Raw genomic sequence first — 21106 nt, 5'->3', positions numbered from 1 at the left:
CAGTAATATCTAGCACAATGGGCAATACAGGGAGATACCAGACTACACAAGTGCATACTGCCAGTGGAAGACTATATAGCAAAAGTTACAGCACTCTTCATTACTCCTCATTAAAAAAACAGTTAAAAAAAAAAAAAAAATCAAGAAAAAACTCAGCCAAAAATAATCCGTTCTCCTTGCTTTATAATATTACACTGTGTTAATGTGAATTATGTTTCCTTCTGACAATATTTGACTTAATGTAAGCCTCATTTCAGCAGAGATTTTTGCCTAGTAAAACAGTAAAGAACAGTCTACTTTGAAATGGAATATTTATTTACAAGCAATTTACACTTACAGTACAAAACACTAAAACACAAATATGCACAAGGGGATTTTTGAATATCAGATAGGTCTTCCTCTGTATTTCCAACTATTAAAACCCACCACTGGCCACAGGAATCACATTCCAGTTCTGCACGATCTTGATTCTGTTCTAAAAATCCAGCATCTGTAGATAAGATAAATCAAAATTAGCAGTCAGAAAACATACACTGACATTCAATAACATATATATATATATATATATATATATATATATATATATATATATATATATATATATATATATATATATATATATATATAGATCTGCAGAAATCTGTGGCCTTAAAGGACAACACTGTTGGTATGCATCTGTCAGAGACACTTCAGTCAATGACTGTTGACTGATGGCCAGGACAAGAGGCCTTTCATTTAATGTTTTCTTTGTTGTTTAAGCTCTCTATGAAACAAACAGACCTTGCTGCACACGGTGAAGAAATGAGAATGCATTTTCCACACACACTGAGTAAATAAGGCTCACACATCATCTAATCAGTCCCCTATTAAGAGGTGAGGGCTGAGCAAGGTCAGGTGTCTTTTTTTTTAAGCTAAGCCATACCCCTATAATCTCCCATACCAAAGGCATGTGTATAAAAGGATTTTAAAAATACTCACTGTCACAGCAGATTGCCAAGGGGGAAATTTTGAGTTAACACTACTTACAACATCTGGACTTTGGCTCATCTTCAGTTGTGGTTTGGTCATGCTTCCCTATAAAGGTCAACCTCTGTCAGTCTCAGTGCTAAAGTACCAGTATCAGCCTGCAGGACTATATAAAAGCAGCAATAATCTGGGATTGTGTAGCTTCATCACTGATGGCATTTTCATCAATAGCACTTGGGTTGTGGGCCCACAAATCAAATGGCACTTTAAAAAATACTGTTTTGTTAAATTGTTACTCAATTTGTTTTTAATTTAGTGACTATGTTACTCTGGAGGTTTTTTTTAGGTATGCAGTAGGTATACTGTTTTTTGATAGTTGAAAATGCAGTTGCAGTTTGATTTCTCTTTGATAGGGAATGCTGTACTGTAGATGTAGGATTAGTACTAAGTCTGATGTAAGTGGTCATCCTTTTTTCCAAAGTTGAGGGATTGTGGAGTCATCTAGAAGCATTTAGTGTTTTTAAAGCTCAAAACACTGAACCCCCACTGGCTGCAGACTGTGTTTCAAAATCCCAGGAACCTGAAACAATTCTGCGTCAAAGCTACTGTAATTTAAATCATAACAGAATTATCAGTAAATATCACAGTTTGCAGATTTGTTAATTTCACCATGGTTGTTCAACTATTGTTCATTAACGTTGGGCTACTCCAAAGACAGGATTACAGAGAAGGAGAAGATGACTACAAAGCCCTTTTACATCTAGGTTCCTGCTGATTCATCACACTTCTTCTGCTGTCGGCTTTTCCTGGTTAGGGGTTGCCAAAGCGGATTACCTGTCTGCTCTTGATTGGCAGTGGAGTTTTATGGTGTCGAGTCATCAGCCTGGTGCCCACTGCTGATTCATCACACTACAAGGACTTAATTGGCTTCCCAGGACTGGATATGCAGTCTTCCAGCCTTCATTGAAGGCAGAGGCTTCAATGTAACAGCTACCTGAGCTTGGGTACCAGTGAAGGACTGGAGTGCTTGATTTTGATTGGCCAGGCAGCTGCATTTTGACTGGCTGGCTTCTGCAGGGTACAGACTTCAAATACCAGAAGTCTTGCCCAATTTGACCTTCATCTGCTTATGTATCAAACAAAAGAACCTAGTTTACAATAGATCTTTGCTGTTATTGTACTGTTGCTCAATTTTGCTTTGCTGATTGTATAGGTATTAAGTTTAAATAAAAAATAACAACAAAAAGGCCACAGATCCAAAAGTATCACAAGTTTAATAAAATCCTTAGTGCCTCGGCAAACATGCCTTCCAAGAGTAAAAATTACACTTACAACCAGCCTTTAAATACCTCAAAAATCACAATTAACAAGCACTTAAACAATTATTCAATAACAATTATTAAATTACATACTTCCAATTGCATTCCTTGTTGAGCCCAAAGGGCTCCAAAATACCATATTTCAAAATAGAGTTTCCTTCTTTAAAAGTTTATCTTTTAAACTTATGCATTCCCCTAAACATGCCTCGACATTTTCTACAGCACAACCTTGCAAACCAGCAGGATTAGAATTGTGTAAAGACAAAAAATGCCCACCAAAAGGACTATCCAATTTTTTATTTCTAATGTCCCTGATGTGTTATTGGAGACACACCTTAAAACTTCTAAGTGCCCCCCAATGTAGTTGCATGTGCACCTAAGGGCATAAATAATTCCTTCAGTATTACATGTATAATTGACGTTTGGCATAAACCTAAAATTATTACAAATAAAAATGAATTAACCTGCTGTTTGCAGCTACAAGATTTATTGCAAGGTCTAGGACCATTATAAACCATAATATTCCTACTAATACTGACATCTGGTGGAATTAAATGGTTATACACAACCATATCTGCCAAATTTCTGGCTCTTTTATAAGAAATATTAACATGGCTAGATAAAACTTGTCTTAAAACTTTATCTCTTAGTAACATGGGCCAGAATTGTCAGACTTTCATAATCACTTCATCAGTTATTACATTAAATGTGGTAACAAAATAAATTTCTTTTTTATTACTCTCATTCTGTAAATCAGTAGCCCTGGTGTCTATCATATTTCTAATCCTGCCATCCCTACCCAAGAATTTACTGTTCTTCTTCCTACAAACAAAGTTATTTTCATTTCCATATCTCATTTCTATAACTTTAAATTTTGCCTCAGTTACTGCATCTGTAGCATAACCTCTCCCAATAAACATTTTTTTCTGTCTCTAAAATTTCTTTATCAAATACACAATTAGTACTGCACAACCTATTAATTCTCAAAAATTCATTATAAGGCAGTACTGAAATTAAATAAGGGTGACAACTACTCCCGTACAAGCACAAATTTCTTTAGTCAAATTTTCTATGTAATCCCATCTCTAGGCCATTAAGGTGAATATCCAAAAAATTCACCTGAGAGCCCAACTGAATACCATCAAACTGGAGGCACATGTTCTTAGATTGTAAGTCATTAATAAATAACTGTACATCAATTTTCTCCCCATTACACTTTTTTATAAATCATAGGTATTTTTTGTGTAATGGGGAGAAAATTGATGTGTATGTATTTACTTAACTTGGAGGCTACCTTCTCACCTTAGTACACATTCAGTAAGCACCGCACATATATCCACACAGCTCTTAAAACCAACTTACAATGAAGTTGTTCAAGACAGCAGTATCCTAAGCCTCACAGGCTAAAGACTAAGAAACTTCAAACACTGGTTCAAACAGCAACACACCCTTCACCCCTAGGACACGCATCTCTAACAGTCACAAGGGTGCCCAAGTCCCTATGGCCCAGTGAGACTGCATCAAACCATGCTAATGATTTAGTAATAGGAGACTCTGTTGTAAGGCACATGAGTATCACACTCATCAGGCTGGATACGAATACGGTGACAGTTGTCTTTCTGGTGCCAGGATCTGGGATGTAACAAGGGCTCTTAAATCCCCCTATCCTGACAAATACACATATGACCTGATAGTGATCCACATGGGGGTACATGATCTTAAATGCTCTGCCCAGTGGGACATGCAGAAGGATATGACTGAGTTTACTATGCATTTGTCTGAGGCAGGAAAGACGGTGATCTTGAGAGGCATTTTGCCATCACCCAGAATGATGGCAAGATTAATTTGCTTTAATAATTGGACACGTAACTCATGTCTTTTTTTTAGGGGATCCAGTATGTGTCAGCTTGTGATGACACAGGGGATAGGTTCCTGCTATGCCAGGGATGGTCTGCACCACCTTTACCAAGCCTTTGGCATGACGGCTAAAGCCTTTGTTGTCCCCATAGTACCCTTTTTAAGGCAGATTCCATCTGAAGAACATTCTAACCTAGCAAATTCTAATTTGGAACACATTAACGTGGCTCTACTCAAAGCCAAGAATCTTAGAAAATGCCTGAACTTGAGGCTTTCCTGCAACTTGAACACATTCATATATATGTATTTACAGAAACATGCTTTCAGAGCAATTAAGGCAATCTCTCTCTCTCTCTGGGTATAATGCCTTTCACACCTTCAGACCTACCAGCAATTGTAGGGAGTATTAGTATTTGCTAAAGATACAATTACCTCATGACAGATTTCTTGGAACACCACATCTGAACTGCTAGAAGTCCAAATAACCATAAACAAGACTAATTACCATTTCATGGGTAGCTATAGAACACCCTCTATTTCCCCTTCTGAAAATTATTCTTATGTTAACACAATTACCCATGCAGGCATTACTGACAGACTTGTAAATCTGGATACAAGTCCTTACACTGTGTGGTTGATAGCTAACTCGCCTGACAGAACCCACGCGGTTAGAGTGCCACTTAAGAAAGCACAAAAGATAGTGGTGTACGAGAAGGCTTGGTTTTGGGCCCTCTCTTATTTGGCATCTATTTCTTAGGATCTTTAGGCCAGCACTCCTGGCCTGTAGTTAACTATGTTTGCAAACAGCTGTAAGTTGGGTGTTGTTATTCAGTCTTCAACTGATTTACAATTGCTGCATTGTGGATTAGACCATATTTTAACAAATGGTGCAAGGACAATTGTATCAAATTAAATGTAAAAAAACATGTAGCATAATTTTATTTGGTAAACAAAACTGTTTCACTTACCATATAGATGACATATCCCTCCAATCAGACACTTTTGTAAGGATCTAGGCACTCTTATTGATAACGCCTTATTGTATGACCATCACTTCATAATAGTAGTTCAGAAATAATTTTATCTGGCTCATCTCATTTCCAAAAGCATATGCAGTAGACCCAAAGATGTCTTAATTCCCTTTTACTTGTATCTTATCAGACTCATTACTGGATGTAATGCACCACTTGACGTATTTGTCTGAACATATCACATAACTTGAGAGACCACAGAGATTCATAACTAAAAAGATCAGTAGCCTCATACATCTTATTTATTAGGAGACAGACAACCCTTTCTCTCTACTCAGTCTCTAACAGACGTCTCCATGGAGATCAGTATCTAACATTTCCAGCCATGAAAGATTGAACCACATATGACCTTCTATTCCTTCACAGAACTAATGGTAGATAAATAAGGCATGTCAGTGTGATAGACTGATATCTGAACTTATCCCTCAGCTCTGGAACAAATTACCACTACATGTTAAGCACAGTAGCACCCTTGCCATCTTCAAGGTAAACCCAGATACAGGCGTGTGCCACTCAAAGTCCTTCTGCACAATGTCCGATGGCATTTACGTCCATACTGTACAAGCGGATGCAAATATGATCAGCCGTTGTACAGAAGGACGTTAAGCAAAGCAGAACACAAAGTATATGTTGTTCGCGTAACATCTGCTCCGCTTAATGTTCTATGTGATAGAACCTATTCCGGACGTTAAGCGGCACATACCTGTAATTGGATGGCAGGCTCAAATTTTCCTCTGGTCTACCTTCTCTTGCCTCCTTGAGGCTAGAAGGAACTTTTGAATATATATATATATATATATATATATATATATATATATATATATATTTTTTTTTTTTTTGCTAGACATGTAATGGTCTGTGGGCTGATTGCCTAGTACTTACTTATGAACCTATTAGTATGTAGGGATACTTAAGGGTTTATTCCTCACATGGGTGTGCAGAAGGGCATAGCCAGCCAAAAACCTAGTGTGGAACATTGCTTTGGTGCTGGTTTCTGCATTGATTTTATATTAATTTTGGGGATCAACATTTTTTTGTATTAGCTGGTGTTGTTTTGAAGTAAATTGCATTTGTTTAGGCCTGGAGACCTGGGATCTGATGTGTTTGTCAGTTCTACGGTGTGAATCCAAATTATTATGCAAAACTAAGGGGATGTTGAAGTGCCAGAGGTTCAACCCTTGGGGAAAAATGGTTTCTTTGGTCTTTACATTCAATGGTTTGTGCTTTGATGTCATGACATGAATCCTTGAGGGGTGTCACCTTCAATTCTTCTACCAAGCAATTTAATGTAAAGCACAAAGTAAATAAACTGCACACAACTGATAACCTTTAGGTTATAATAATGTATTACTGTCCATGCAGTAATCAAATTCCTTACTCATATCGGACCTTACTGGATGGCAAAGTGGTGCAGTGGTTTGCGTTGTCACCTCACAGGAAAAGGTCCTCCTGGTTTGATTCTCTGCTGGGCTGCCTTCTGTGCAGAGTATTCATGTCCTCCCTGCGTTCATGTGGGTTTCCTCCGGGTGCTCCAGTTTCCTCCCATATTACAAAGACAAGCGTCTGGAGTATTTCTGCCTGGGCCTCCACTATGAATTGGCTTGTTCCAAGTTGGACTTTCCCGGTAAACAAATGTTAAATAAATAAATATCAAAAGAAGGGTATGGTTAATCAACACTAAAACTGTTACAGAGATATTTCCCTTGAAGGCATAACATTACAGTGTGTGTCCTCATGCAGCTTCTGCTTTCATCAGACAAACTTCCTGTGTAATAACTTTTGACTCCTTTTCTGTAACATCCAGCTGACTACTAGCTACTCTCCAGAGCTGCTTTTACAGCTCCATTTGCTCCCTTAGTATCTGTGGTACTACCTCCAGCAGCTGGGTCATTCTATTTACAGGATGGGAATGAAAAGTGACATGGAGCAGCTATCTGGCAGCATCATATGTGCTTTCCTGTATATCAGGGATTTGATAAAACCTAAACAAGTCAAAGGTTTGCCCTCCCAATCCCCTAACTAAATGTACCAACTCCAACGTCACACTATAATGGGGAAAAGGGCAAACTTCCAGCTGTTAGCAGACTGCCTCCTTTCACTGGGTAACGTCTCAGTAATCTGAGGAGTCGGCTAACTGGAGATTCTTTGTTTTTGTGTCGATCATATCATTTTCAATTAAGTGGCTTTTCACATTCCCCAACTGTTGCTGTAAGAGTAAGCAGGAACCATCTCAAGCTTCTGTTCCGCACTGGTCCTTTCCTACCTGTGAGAATTTCTGCATTCAGGGTTGACTTCAGTGAGAGTACATTTCTCTGCCATTATTGCTTGCCTTCCCCTGACTACTTGGTCCTCAGTACATACCTTCACCAAGCATTACAAATTGGACTAATCTCCAGGGCTAGAGCAGGGTTTGCTAGGTCTATTCTGCAGGGTCTCATAGACTCTGCCCCCCCTTCCTGCCACCCACATTACTACCTAGAGAACTTTGGTACTCTCCCTAAGGTGAAAAATACTGCAACATGAGAATAGAAGGGCATAGAATAATTGTGTAAGAACTTACCATAACCATTGATATCCTTCTCTTCCATGTTGCAGTATTCAATCCAACCCACCTAACCCCCTTCTCTTTGACCATATTATATTGGAGTCCTTCTCCTGACTACTGACCTTGTGTCTGGGAGGGGTTTCATTCTTCCTTACTACTCCTATTCCTGAGGGTCTCTCTCTATGCAGAAGCCAGTTCTGAACTGGGTACGTGCAGACCTCACAGATATAGCTGGCATCAGTTTATGGCTTTTACATGCAACATTGCATGTACCCCTGCTTTCAAGACTTTGGTATACTGTCCGGATGTCCGGTGCTGCAGGTAGCAACTCCCCAAGGTGAAGAATACTGCAACATGAGAATAGAAGAACATCAAGCTGATGCACAAGTTCTTATACAGAAATTAAGATGTAAAAAGACTGATTTTTCCAAAACAAGACAATACCTGTGGTCTAAATAGAAAACACTGAACTGTACTTTTACCAACTCAGATGCTGAATGAAAAACAAAGTTAGAGTAAACTCTCTGTTTTAGTCCACTTCCAGGCAATGATGCTGTTTTCTGGTATACTGTTCTTGGTAAAACATCTTTTCAACTGAGCCAGTGTTCTGGGCCATCAGTTCCCGACTCCTCTGCATATCCTTAACGTTTAAGGCTGCATAAACCCTGTTTTTATATACTTTTTAATGATACCCTAACTTAATTTCCAGTGGTCGAGTATCACACATACAGACGTTAGAGAAGACAAATGCAATGCATTAGAAAAAAGTTATGTACTCACCATAACGTTCCATCTGAGTAGTTCTACTTCATTTGTCTTCAATCCGTGGGTACCGGATCCGTATCGGATCCGAGCCGGCAAATTCACTAGCATCTTCTCTGAGCTCCAAGCTCCTCCCCTTACCCATAATACACCTCCACTACCTTCCAACCCCCAGATCGAGTTTGCTGACCCTTACACTGAGAACCCAACCTGAAGAATGCTTTATGACCTAAAACTGCAGCCAACAGGCTGTTCATATGATAAGGTCATGGGGAAGGAGGGAGGGACGGTTGAAGACAAATGAAGTAGAACTACTCAGATGGAAAGTTAGGGTGAGTACATAACTTCTTTATCTGAAGTAGTTTACTTCATTTGGTTTTCAACCTGTGGGACAGAGTCCCAGCTACTAAACTCCTGGGTGGCCCTCATGGAAGGATATTCCGGAGCACCGCGGAACCAATGGATGCATACATACAAATGTTTTAAGCACGGGTATTAAAGCCCTTCTAGCTTGCCAATATGCCAAAACACTTGTTCCCATAATAAATGTCCAGGCTGTTCTTAAAAATATCTAAACTAGTACTTGCTTTAATGTAATTTGGTAGTCTGTTCCAAGCATCAGCTACTCTGTCAGAGAACCAATTAGTACACTTCTCATTCTTATAGAATCTTCTACATAGGTTATCTGATGATTCTCTAGTTCCTTTTGATAACCCCAAACATTCCCAGAGGTAGTTGTCCCTAAATGCCCTATATACCTGAATAAGATCTCCTCTTAAATATCTGTAAGAGACACTGTACAAGTTCAGATATTTTAGTCTTTCATAATAACTTAGATTTTCACATCCATGAATGCGCTTAGTATATTTCCTCTGTACTCTTTCCATTTTATTCATGCTTGTTGTCCTATAGAGTTTCCATATTGTTATTCCATACTCAAGTCTGGGTCTAATGTAACTAACAAACAATGACTTCATTATGTTTGATTTCCTATACTTTATAAATCTTTTTATACAACCTGTAGTTCTATAACTATCATTAGCCAATTGGTTGATATGATTAAGAAAAACTCATAGCTGAATCTACCCATACACCCAGGTCCTTAAATGAGTCTACAGTTTCAATCACTGTGTGCTGTATTAAATATTCACCTTTGAGTTTATGTCTCCCAAATCTCATATGCTTAGTTTTTGATGTATTTATCAACATATTATTCTCCCGTGCCCAAATGGTCAATTTAATCAAATTATTTTGCAGACATGCCTTATCTGTAACACTTGTAATCAGTTTACCCAATTTCATGTCGTCAGCATATAGACTGCACAACACCTCAGATGAAAACGTAAGGTCTGAAAGATACAATCTAAGCAAGTAAGGGCCTAGTACAGAGCCCTGTTGAACACCTTGACTGTAACCAAGGAGTTCACCTGTCCAGTTGGTGTGTGATACTTGCCATGTTCTATTTGTAAGCCTTGCAGCTACCCATCTTATCAACAGTACATCAATACCTAGTTGTACTGATTTATTGATCAGTGTTTTGTGCATGACCCTGTCAAATGCTGATGTTAAATCTATATAAATCACATCACAGCACAATTTTTTCATTCATAGCTGTTATTATATTGTTATAGAACATCATGCTACAGGTGGTAATAGATCTATTTTCAACATATGCATGCTGATATATGGTTTCAAATCCCAACCTATCCAGTTCTGACAATAACTTATCCAGTATTACCTTCTCCATTATTTTTCCACAACATGAAATTAGACTTAAGGGTCTATATGATTCTGGGTTTGTCCTACTCCCCTTTCCCTTAAAGACAGGTTTAATAAGTGCATGTCTCCAATCTTGAGGAATCTCTCCATATTTATATGACCTACTGAATAATAGATGTAATGGCAGTTTAAGTTCTTGCTTAAGTGTTCTCAGGTCATTGTTAGTTATTCCGTCTCCTCCCTGCGCTTTGTTTGGATCCAGTTTGCACAGTTCTTTTTCAATATAATCTAATTTGATTCCAGTATCTGGGGTTACCTGGATGTCACTAGGACAACTTACCACCCCTTTTGTGGAGCCAAACTGTTTTGCATAATATTTTGTAAATACATCTATAATCTGTTGTGTCTGAGAATAAATTTTAGAATCTGCACACAATTTATCAATTTGTGTATCTTTACTCCTTCCACATCTTATGTATCTATAAAAAGGTTTCCTATTAGGCTCAATATCTTTATATAAATTTTCTTCACATTTTTCTTGATTTTGTCTAACACTATGCTTAATCTGTTTGTCCAGCTCGTTTATTTCAGTTTTCAAAGTTGTAGTTCAACCTCTCTTCCATTTCTTATATTTTTTGTCTCTCACCTTAATCAGGTATCTTGTTCTTATGGAAATATACCCCCCAATGTTGCGTGCCTAGATCCTGATGTTAAACTTTTTTGACTTTTTGCACTGAAACAATTTGCATTGGCTTAGATTATCTAGCAACAAATTAAACTTTATGACCCCATGATCACTGCACATCAATGGTGGTAAAACTTGACTTGAAGTTACAGTAATTTCTTTGAGAACAGAAACATTATCTAGTATATTCTGTCCCCTGGTAGTTTTTTTTTACAATCTGAGGCATTTTCTGTTCCTGAATATACTCTGTAAATAATTTCTTTACTAACGTTGTTGACTCAATATTATTCCAGTCTGTTTCTGGTAAATTTAAGTCCTCAGCTAATATTATTCTTCCCTCCTGTGTTTCATGTAAGAAATGTATGAATTCCTCTAGGTTATCTGCACTTGACTTTGGTGGTCTGTACACTCCACCAATTGCTACATGTTCCAGGGTTGTCTTTACTGTAACAGTTACACAGTCTATAGTATTGGTGTTATCATTGAACATGTAATAATCACAAGTCTCATAGTTATCTTTAATCCTTATCATAACATCTCCACCTGATTTTTTGTTAGAATGTCTGTTACAGTAAAAACATTTATACCCTAACAAAACTGGTTTTCAGTCATTATTCTTTAACCATGTTTCACAAACTATAAGAACATCAATCTTCTGGGAACGTAGCAAATTTTCTAATAAAAAACATTATTATTAATGCTCCTAGCATTAACAACCATCAGAGATGCATCAAATGTTCCTATCTGTGAAATGTTACATTTTTGACCTGGCAAAAATCCTGGCTAGTGTTTGCCAAATATTGCAAAATATCTGTTGCAAAAATTATCTTCCCTGATCTAGACAAATGCACAACATCCTGTCTGAACACGTGTGCCCAATAGAAGGCTTGGATACTCTAGACATTTCCATTTTTTAAAACAGGACATTTTTTCCTTGTAGGCGTTTATCCAAAAAAATCTTTTCATTCACAGTGACCTAACTATCCTTTCTATAGGTGATTTGTGAAAAATATGTCCTAACACCAGTACAAGCTATACTACACCTAGGAGGGCTGTCAGTTCCCGACTGTCAGAGAATCTTTGTTGGTGACATCATTTGTACCAACATGAATAAGAACAGATCCATACGTCCTTACAATAAGGCTTTCCAAGGCTTGCTTCACATCTTCTATTTTTGCTCCTGGCAAGCATAACACTACTCGATGTTCATTATCATCTCTACAAATATAAGTATCAGTTCCTCTAATAACTGAATCTCCAATTACAATAATATCTTTGCTGACCATCTTTGAAGAATCTTCAGCTTCTAATACAGTAATTTCTGCTCTATCAATTGTTACGAATGACAGATACATCTTCATCACTATTAGTCTTATTAATTCCATTGGGTATTAAATTCTCATCCAGCTGGCATTGTAAATCCACAGCTTGAGCCATGTAGTCAACATCTGTCTTTCTCTTCTTTTTTCTTACAGTAATGTTCTTCAATCCTTCCACGTTCAGTTTTGATTTCTTCCTTTTCACTTGCCCCTTGTCTCTTTTTTCTACCTTTTCCATTGGAAAGGTGATGCCTTCTTCTGTAGACTGAGGGTTTTCTGATAGACAAATATTATCATTCCCTGTCACCAGTGTGTTACACAACAAAGCAGAATCCTTTTTACTACGTATTATCTTTCCCTTTACAGTCATTAGTCAGTTTCTTTTTCTTCCTTGTTATTTGTTGAGAACTTCTTCCTTCCTTTTTTTGTTTCCTTCTAAATAAACCGGATCCTCAGATTGCTGAGTACTTGCATCCACAATTCCATAGTTCTCAGGGGGCCTCATCATGTTTCATAGGAGTTGAATGCTCTTTACAGAAAACAGATGCATCATTTCCTAAATCTGTTCTATGCCTAACATTACTTAGTTCATCAGTCCAGTCATTAATATATGATACAACAGTTCTCCATGCCATGCCAATTGCACATGTGCAATCATCATCATTAAGTCGAGATTTGCAATGGTAAGCAAATCATCCAACTTTTGACATGAGGCACAAAGATCAGCAGTGTTATCAGCTGTTACTTTTAAATATGCATAGCATTTATTACACTGTACAAGATACGTGTGCATTAGCAAATCGTTAATTGCATACTCACTTAAGGAATCCATATTCAGCTTTAATTGAATAAAATATTGCAAAGGAAAGAAATTACACAGTCAGTAGCAAAGAATTCAAAGGAACATAAATCAACTTCTATGACAAAAATTATACCAGCAATATCCAACTAAATAATAAAATACAATAAATTTATTCTGACCATACAAGTTCTACCAGCCAGACAGAAGTTGTAATTTCTTTACGTCACATGCAGTAGCTTCTGCTCACTATAGCTTGCAGTCGCACCTCCTTTTAACAGTAAAAATAAATTAAACTTCTCTTACCAGTCACAACCAAAAGTGAAACTAAAGGTAAAACAACAAAATATGAATCAAAGCAAAGCTTGTTAATAAGCAGTCTCTTCCTACCTACAAACAGTTAAAAATAGTGATATCAAATGCAATATAAATTCAAATAAAACTGCTCTTACCAGCCAACTCCACAACAAATCACAAACCAAGACAGGATTTGTTTGATATGCTCTCCTTCTAGAAGTCAAATCCAATTGGTAGTGAGAAATAAAGGTATGAGATGAGGACCAAGTAGCTGCAGAACAAATATCATACACTGAGACTCTAGACCAAAAGGCCGCAGAAGTAGCCATCGACCTAGTGGAATGAGGTTTCACCTGACGCGGAGGAGACAATCCTTTATCCTTATAGACCTGAAGGATGCACAAGGAAAACCACCTGGCAATAGTGACCTTGGAGATAGGTTTGCCCAAAAAGGGTTTAGAGGACACAAACAATTGATCTGATTTACGAAAGTTTTTATTCCTGTGTAAATAAAACTGTAACAGTCTATGAACATCCAACAAGTGGAGTTTGTATTTCATTTTGTTAGCAAAATTTGGGAAGAAAACAGGTAAGTTAATGGTCTTATTGATGTTAACTTGTGATGCAACTTTGGGAAGAAAGGGCAGATTGGTCTGAAGGGAAAAGTACAGTTTTGTACCTACCATAAATGTAGATGTCCGATAGGAATGCATCTGCAGTCCTTACAAATGGGTTGTCCTGTCGTCAGGCAGCCCTTCGGTCGGCCGGATTCCAAAGTCTGGGTCTGGCTTCGGCTGGTGTCGCACTTCACCCGACGTCATTGCGGCAGTTCTTCGGGTATAAAGGCATCAGCCGACGCCATTTTCCTCAGTGTTTCTTGCCCCAGATGCCAGGTGCCCTCTTGGATGGCTAAATTTGGATAAATGCCAAAGTTTCCAAATAGTAGAGAGCAAACACATAAAATAAGCATGTATGTACATATATACAAACAAATACACCATAATAGATCCCCAAGCTAGCTGAAGGTTGGCAAATACCCTAGGAGTACCTCAGAGGGGAAGGTGGGTGGGTAATCCTGACTGCAGATGCATTCCTATCGGACATCTACATTTATGGTAGGTACAAAACTGTACTATGTCCTTCAAGGATGCATCTGCAGTCCTTACAAATAGGTAGAATACCATAGCTAAACTAGGGGAGGAGGAAAAGAGTAGAGATTATGGTGTAGTTAGGATCCCTTGCAAAACAGCAGTGGCAAAACCTGCTCGGGATCTAGAGTATAGAGGTAAATTGTAATGCTTGGCAAATGTATGCACGGAGGTCCAAGTAGCAGCCTCTATAATGTCCATGGTAGCCACTCCTCGTAAGAAAGCTGTGGTAGTGGCTGTAGCCCTTGTGGAGTGAGGCCTGATGTTCTCTGGGGTTTTCTTTCCGTGGTAGGAGTAACAAAATCTAATACAATTTCCTATCCATTTGGAGATTGTCTGTTTTGAAATTGGTTTTCCTTCCTTTCCTGTTGCATATGCCACCAGAAGCTGGTCAGTTTTTCTATTGGTTTTTGTCCTGTCCAGGTAGTAGAGTAATTGTCTATGTACATCCAAGGTATGCAAGAGTCTTTCTCCCCTGTTCTGTGGGTTGGGGAAGAATGTAGGTAGGTGGATAGCCTGATTTAAAGAGACTCTGGATACCACCTTAGGCATAAATGTAGGATTTGTTCTCATGGACACTCTATCTTGATGGTAGATCAGGAAGGGTTGCACTGCCATTAATGCCTGTAGTTCAGAGACCCTTCTTGCTGAAGTTATTGCCAGCAGGAAAGCAGTCTTCCAGGATAAGTATTGTAATTCTGCTGTTGCTGCTGGTTCGAAAGGGGGAAGTGTCAATTTTTCTAGCACAAAGTTCAAGTCCCATGCTGGCAATGGAGGTTTCCTGGGAGGTTTCACATTTTTAATTCCTCTCAGAAACTGTCTGAGCAGAGGATGAGAGAAGACAGGAGGATCCAAGCTGTATTCTGCTGAAATAGCTGATGCATGTATCTTGATGGAAGAATAGGACAGGCCTGTATGGAAGAGCTCTGCCAAGTACTCCAGGATGTTGGCTATGTTCACCAGTGTCACATCTTGCCCCTTTGCAGTACTCCAAATGAGATATCTTTTCCATTTTGCTGCATAATTCTTTCTTGTTGAAGGTCTACGAGCCTCCAGGATTATGTCTTTAACCCTTTGGGATAAATTTGGGTTAATTGCTGTTATGTAATGTTCCAGGCAGTTAGCTGCAGAGTCTTCAGGTTTGGATGCAGGATGTTGTAGTTGTTCTGTGTTAACAGCAATGGGATCAGGGGGAGTGTCCATATTTGTTCCCGAGACATGCTCCTCAGCAATGGATACCAATGTTGTCTTGGCCAGTCTGGAGCTATCAGAATGATCCTCGGACGTTCCTCTTTGATCTTCAGAAGCACCTTGTGCATCAAAGGAAGTGGTGGGAATGTGTATGCTGTCAGGTTTTTCCAACTGAAAGATAGGGAGTCCACCTTCCAAGCAAGTGGGTGGTACGTCCTTGTGCAGAATTTCTTTAGCTGGTGATTGAGTGGGGATGCAAACAAGTCTATTTGTGGTAATCCCCATTCTCTTGTGATGGCTTTGAAGATGTCTGGATGCAGCATCCATTCGTGGGCATCTGTGGTAGTTCTGCTTAGTATGTCTGCTAGAATGTTTTCCTTCCCCGGTACAAAAATTGCTTGTAACTGAATGTTGTAGCTCAGAGCCACATCCCATAGGTCCAGTGCCAGCCGGCATAGAGGATATGAATGTGTGCCTCCCTGTTTGTTGATGTACCACATAACTGTGGTGTTGTCTTTCCTTATCATCAACTGACCTTCTTGGAGAAAAGGTCTGAATGACTGGATTGCCAATTTTACTGCCATCATTTCCTTTAGATTTATGTGCAGGTGCAGCTGGTCTTGAGTCCATAGGCCTTGAATGCACTTGCCCAGCATGTGTGCCCCCCAACCGAGGTCTGAGGCATCTGTCGTGATGGTTTGTCTTGGTTGACTGTTGCAGAAGGGCAATCCTGTGTTTGATTGACAGGCCTGAGCCCACCATAGGAACTCTTGCTTCAGGCATGGGATTATTGGAATTTTGGTTTCTAGGCTGTGCTTGTGTTGGGACCACAAATTCTTTAGGTACCACTGTAGCTTTCTCATATGCAGTCTGGCATGAGGGACCAGTATTATGCAGGATGCCATGAAGCCTAGAGCTTGTAGCACTTTTCTTGCAGTTAGATGGTTCTGCTTTGTTAATGCCAAGAAATAGAGAGGTAGTTGCTCTTTCTTTTCTGCAGTTAGGAATGCCATTTGTTTTGATGTGTCCAGTTCTGCACCCAGAAAGGTTATTCTTTGGGATGGAATCAGCCTTGACTTTTTTATATTGACTGTATATCCCAGGGCTTGCAGCAGGTAAATGACTCTTTGTAAGTCTTCTGTTAGCTTGCTTTTGTTGTCCGCTTGTATCAGGCAGTCGTCCAGGTAGGGATAAATTTGAATCCCTGAAGTCTGCAATGAGCGATTACTGATGCCAGGCATTTCGTGAACACTCTGGGCGCAGTAGATAAGCCAAAGGGCAATGCTGAGAATTGATAATGCTCTGATCCTGCAAGAAATCTGAGGTATCTTCTGCAAATTGGTCGTATGGGGACGTGCAGGTATGCCTCCTTGAGATCTAGAGTTACCAGCCAAGACTCCTTGCCCAGCATGGGAAGAAGCTGCTGTAGGGTCAGCATTTTGAATTTTGGAACAATGAGGAATGTGTTTAAAGCGGACAGGTCTAGAATAGGCCTCCATTTGTTTTCTTTTCTTGGTACCAGGAAGAGTCTGGAGTAAAATCCCTTTCCTTGCTCCATAGATGGTACCTTTTCCACAGCTCTCATTCTTAATAATTGAGATATTTGCTTTAGAGCTTCTGTCCTTTGAGTAGGTGGTAGGTTTGGCATTCCTCTCTTTCCTGGTAGAGTATGGAAATGGAACCTGTAACCTTGGTCTATAGTTTGCAAAATCCATTTTTCTCTTGTGATGCAATGCCAGTTCTTTGAAAATAAGGTTAGCTTTCCTCCTAAGGGTGCTTCTAGTTGTTCCCTGGTAGGCAGTGCCACCGCCAAGTCACTGTGATTGAGTTGTTGTAGTGGTGGTGGCTGCATCCGTGCCTCGTTGGTTGTTACCTTGCCACTGGCGTCCCCTGTAGGCACCCCTGGATTGGTTTCTGCCTCTTTGTGTCTTAGAGGAGTCCGGAAAGGACCAATTCTTGGAGGGCCAGTTCCTGCTAAACCTTGGAGGTTGAACCTGTAAGAAATCTTTCACTGTTTGTACAGATTTTGCCTTCTCTTCCATCTTTTTTAGTACCTGCTGTGCAGGGGAACCAAATAAATTGACCTTGTCCATGGGTGCATCCAAAAGCTTTGATTTGACATGGTCTGGTAATGCCTGTTCTTTCAACCATGCATGCCTCCTGATAACTTGTGCCAGTCATGGCTGATCTAAAGGAAGCCTCCAGTGCATCATAGCCACATTTTAAAGAATGGTTACTAACCTGCTGTATGTTATGTACCATTTCTTGAACATACTTTTTATCTAAAGATTCTTCAGAGGACAGCTTTTTAGTTAACTGGTCAAGCATAAACTCTTGATATTGAATCATATGAAATTGGCAGTTCAAAGCCCTAGCTGACAAAGTAGCAGAGGTGTAAACTTTTTACCCCATCTCTCTAAGGACCTGGATTCCCTTTCAGAGGGAGGGGTTTTAGTAGAAGTAGCTGCTACAGCTTTAGGGCCCTGGGAGATAGTCTCTGGATCTGCAAAAGGAGCCTTGTATAAATGGTGATGAGTGTCCGGGACCCTGTAGAACCTATCGGGCTTAGCAGGAGCCGGAGGTAATGAATCAGGAGCAGTGCAAGCATCATTAAATGCATCATCTACAACAGAAAGAACTGGAGGTATAGCTAAAGGCCTATGTTGTGGCAAATGTAGAAAGGTCCTAGGCCTTTTCTGGAGTCTGAGAAATCTTGGCCCTGCCACTGAAATTGTTCCCTCATAGCATGCAAGGTTTCCCCAAAGGAAAATTCCTCAGGCAGAGAGGCTGAAGGGATGGACTCTTCAGCATCAGAGTCTTCGTAAGGAGAATAAGGAGCCTCAGGAGGGTCTGTATGTTCTGAGTCATCAGAGGAATCATCTGTGGATACTGGCTCAGGGGGCTCTGCTCTAGGCCTCTTTTCTGGAGGAGGGAGAGAGACCCTGTCTGGATGAGGCTGGGATCCACGAATTAAAGAGATGAGATCCTCAGCCAAAGAAAGCATATGGGAGCTGGTGCTGGGCCTGTGAGAGGGGGGTTTGGCAGGCACCGTTTTTGATGCTTTGGCTGCTTTAGCCCTGGCAAAGGCCTTAATAGACATTGCTGCAGGAGGCCTAGCAGCTCCACGTGCAGGGGTTGAAATATCCAGGGGAATGGTGTCTGATAATTCCTGTGAAACCGCAACAGAAGGTTGGATTTCAGAAGCCGATTCTACCAGGTCAGAAGAGGCCTCGGTAGAAGGCATGGTTTTGGCTGAAGAAAGAACCGCTTGCTCGGTTTCGGGCGAAACCGAGACACTCGCGGTTTGCTTAACCGTGGTTTCGGCCGAAACCACGGACCGCGAGTGTCGGTCCTTTTCTTTGCATTTTTTGGTAATTTGCGTTGTCGGAGGATCCGACGGCATAATATAGGCAAAATCGGAGCCGAAAATCTGTTCAGCAAACTCCGACCGACGTCTAAGTGTCCGTCGGTTAAAAGAAGCACAGGCTAGACAAGCTGCTACGTCGTGGTCTGGGCCTAAATAATGTATGCAGTAGGAGTGGAAATCTTTATGAGGTATTTGTTTCCCACAAGATAAACAGTTATTCACTTTCTCTGACATCGGCTGAGGCAAGAAAGAGCCCCCAACGGGTACTTAGCTTTTTAGAAGTCTTCGAAGTAATATTCGGTAGTAGTAATCTCTGGATCTGACCGACCGGCACTTGCGAACAGCTTCTGCTTCGGGCGCCACGCGGCAAGAAAGACGGAGGAAAATGGCGTCGGCTGATGCCTTTATACCCGAAGAACTGCCGCAATGACGTCGGGTGAAGTGCGACACCAGCCGAAGCCAGACCCAGACTTTGGAATCCGGCCGACCGAAGGGCTGCCTGACGACAGGACAACCCATTTGTAAGGACTGCAGATGCATCCTTGAAGGACATCCCTATCTTTATGGAAAATCATATATGGAACTTTAATGGACAAAGCCTACAATTCTGAAACCCTTTTAGCAGAGGTGACAGCTACCAGGAATGCTGTTTTCCAAGACAAGAACTTAAGATCTGTGGTAGCCACAGGTTCAAAAGGCGGAGTGACCAAAGCTTGAAGAACCATAGTAAGGTCCCATGGAGGAACAGGATCCTTGATGGGAGGGTGTAACAGGAAAGTACCTTTGATAAAGGCTTTACAAAGTCTAGAAGATGTCAGGGAGGCAGAATTCTCACCCATGTAAAAATGAGAGATGGCAGCTAATTGAACTTTGATAGTAGAAGAGCTTGCTCCTTGTTGAAAAATATTGGCTAGGAAGTCAAGAATGGCAGAAATAGGAGCCGTGAAAGGATCTAAACTCCTTTGAGACGCCCAAAAGGAAAAACGTCTCCATTTGCTGTGGTAAACCTTCATGGTGGAAGACTTATGAGCTGCCAACAGAATAGACCTGACTGAAGAGGATAATCCAAGAGTCCAAGTGATCATGGGAACTGGAGTAGCCAAGCCGTGAGCTTCAAACTGTCCAGGTTCGGATGTGGAACCCCTGATGGGTGTGAAATAAGATCCTGAATGGGATCCAAGATCCAAGGCGGAGCTAGAAGATGAGACCAAAGGAAGGGAAACCATACCCGGCGAGGCCAGAATGGGGCAATGAGGATCACTTTGCTACCCAGTCAGCAAGCTTTCTGTAGAAACCTTGGAATAAGAGGTACTGGAGGGTAAGCATACAGAAGACCGGGAGGCCAAGCATGGACTAGAGCATCTCTGGGGGACTCCCCCGGCAGGGGGTTCAGAGCAAAAAACTCATTGCACTTCGCGTTGGAAGGAGATGCGAAGAGATCGCAGCAAGGCTGACCACACTCCAGAAAGATTTGCTCCACTACTGAATGATTCAGAGACCACTCGTAAGGCATCACAATAGTCTGACTTAACCTGTCCGTTAGAATGTTGGACTGTCCTGGAATGTGTGTTGCTATGAGAAAGCGACCGGTGCAAATCTCCCATTCCCACACTCGCATGGCATCGCGACAAAGGGGGTAAGATATGGTCCCTCCCTGTTTGTTGACGTACCAGACCACTGACTTGTTGTCTGACTGAATTGCAATGGTTCCCAAAGGAAGAAAAGCATGAAGGGCCTGCAACGCCAAAAGGACCACCCTCATCTCCAGAATGTTTATGTGCAAGCTGGACTCGACAGGGGACTACAGACCTTGGACTGTCCTGCCCAAACAATGCCTCCCCCACCCAAGTTGGGAGGCATCCGTGGTCACGGTGGCTTGGACAGAGACTGGAACAAAAGGTCGTCCATCCAAGATTTCTGGAGAGCACATCCATTACAGAAGGGACGACCTGCAGACTCGATTGACGTGTATTGGATACAATAATGAAAGATCCAACAGGGACCACTGTACCGCTAGTGTCCACTGTAGTACTCACATGTGTAACCGGAAGAAGTGTTATGGTCGCTGCCATTGAACCTAAGGCCTTCAGCACTGATTCTG

General features: G+C 40.6%; 1 protein-coding gene across 1 annotated transcript in view; it reads right to left on the bottom strand.

Moving 5' to 3' along the window:
• Positions 1 to 294: 294 nt before the first annotated feature.
• The window catches only part of CENPX (centromere protein X), a 940759-nt gene continuing 919947 nt past the window's right edge, over positions 295 to 21106 (bottom strand). Inside the window, exon 5 of the mRNA XM_044068219.1 lies at positions 295 to 490. Coding sequence (XP_043924154.1) covers positions 476 to 490 — 15 coding nt within the window. The 3' untranslated portion in view covers positions 295 to 475. The remainder of the gene's footprint in view (positions 491 to 21106) is intronic.

Source organism: Protopterus annectens, chromosome 4.part0, assembly GCF_019279795.1.
Source record: "Protopterus annectens isolate FY-2018-M chromosome 4.part0, PAN1.0, whole genome shotgun sequence".
In the NCBI taxonomy this organism is placed as follows: domain Eukaryota; kingdom Metazoa; phylum Chordata; order Ceratodontiformes; family Protopteridae; genus Protopterus; species Protopterus annectens.
Note: the sequence above shows the minus strand (reverse complement) of the source record. Positions and strands in the feature narration are given on the sequence as shown.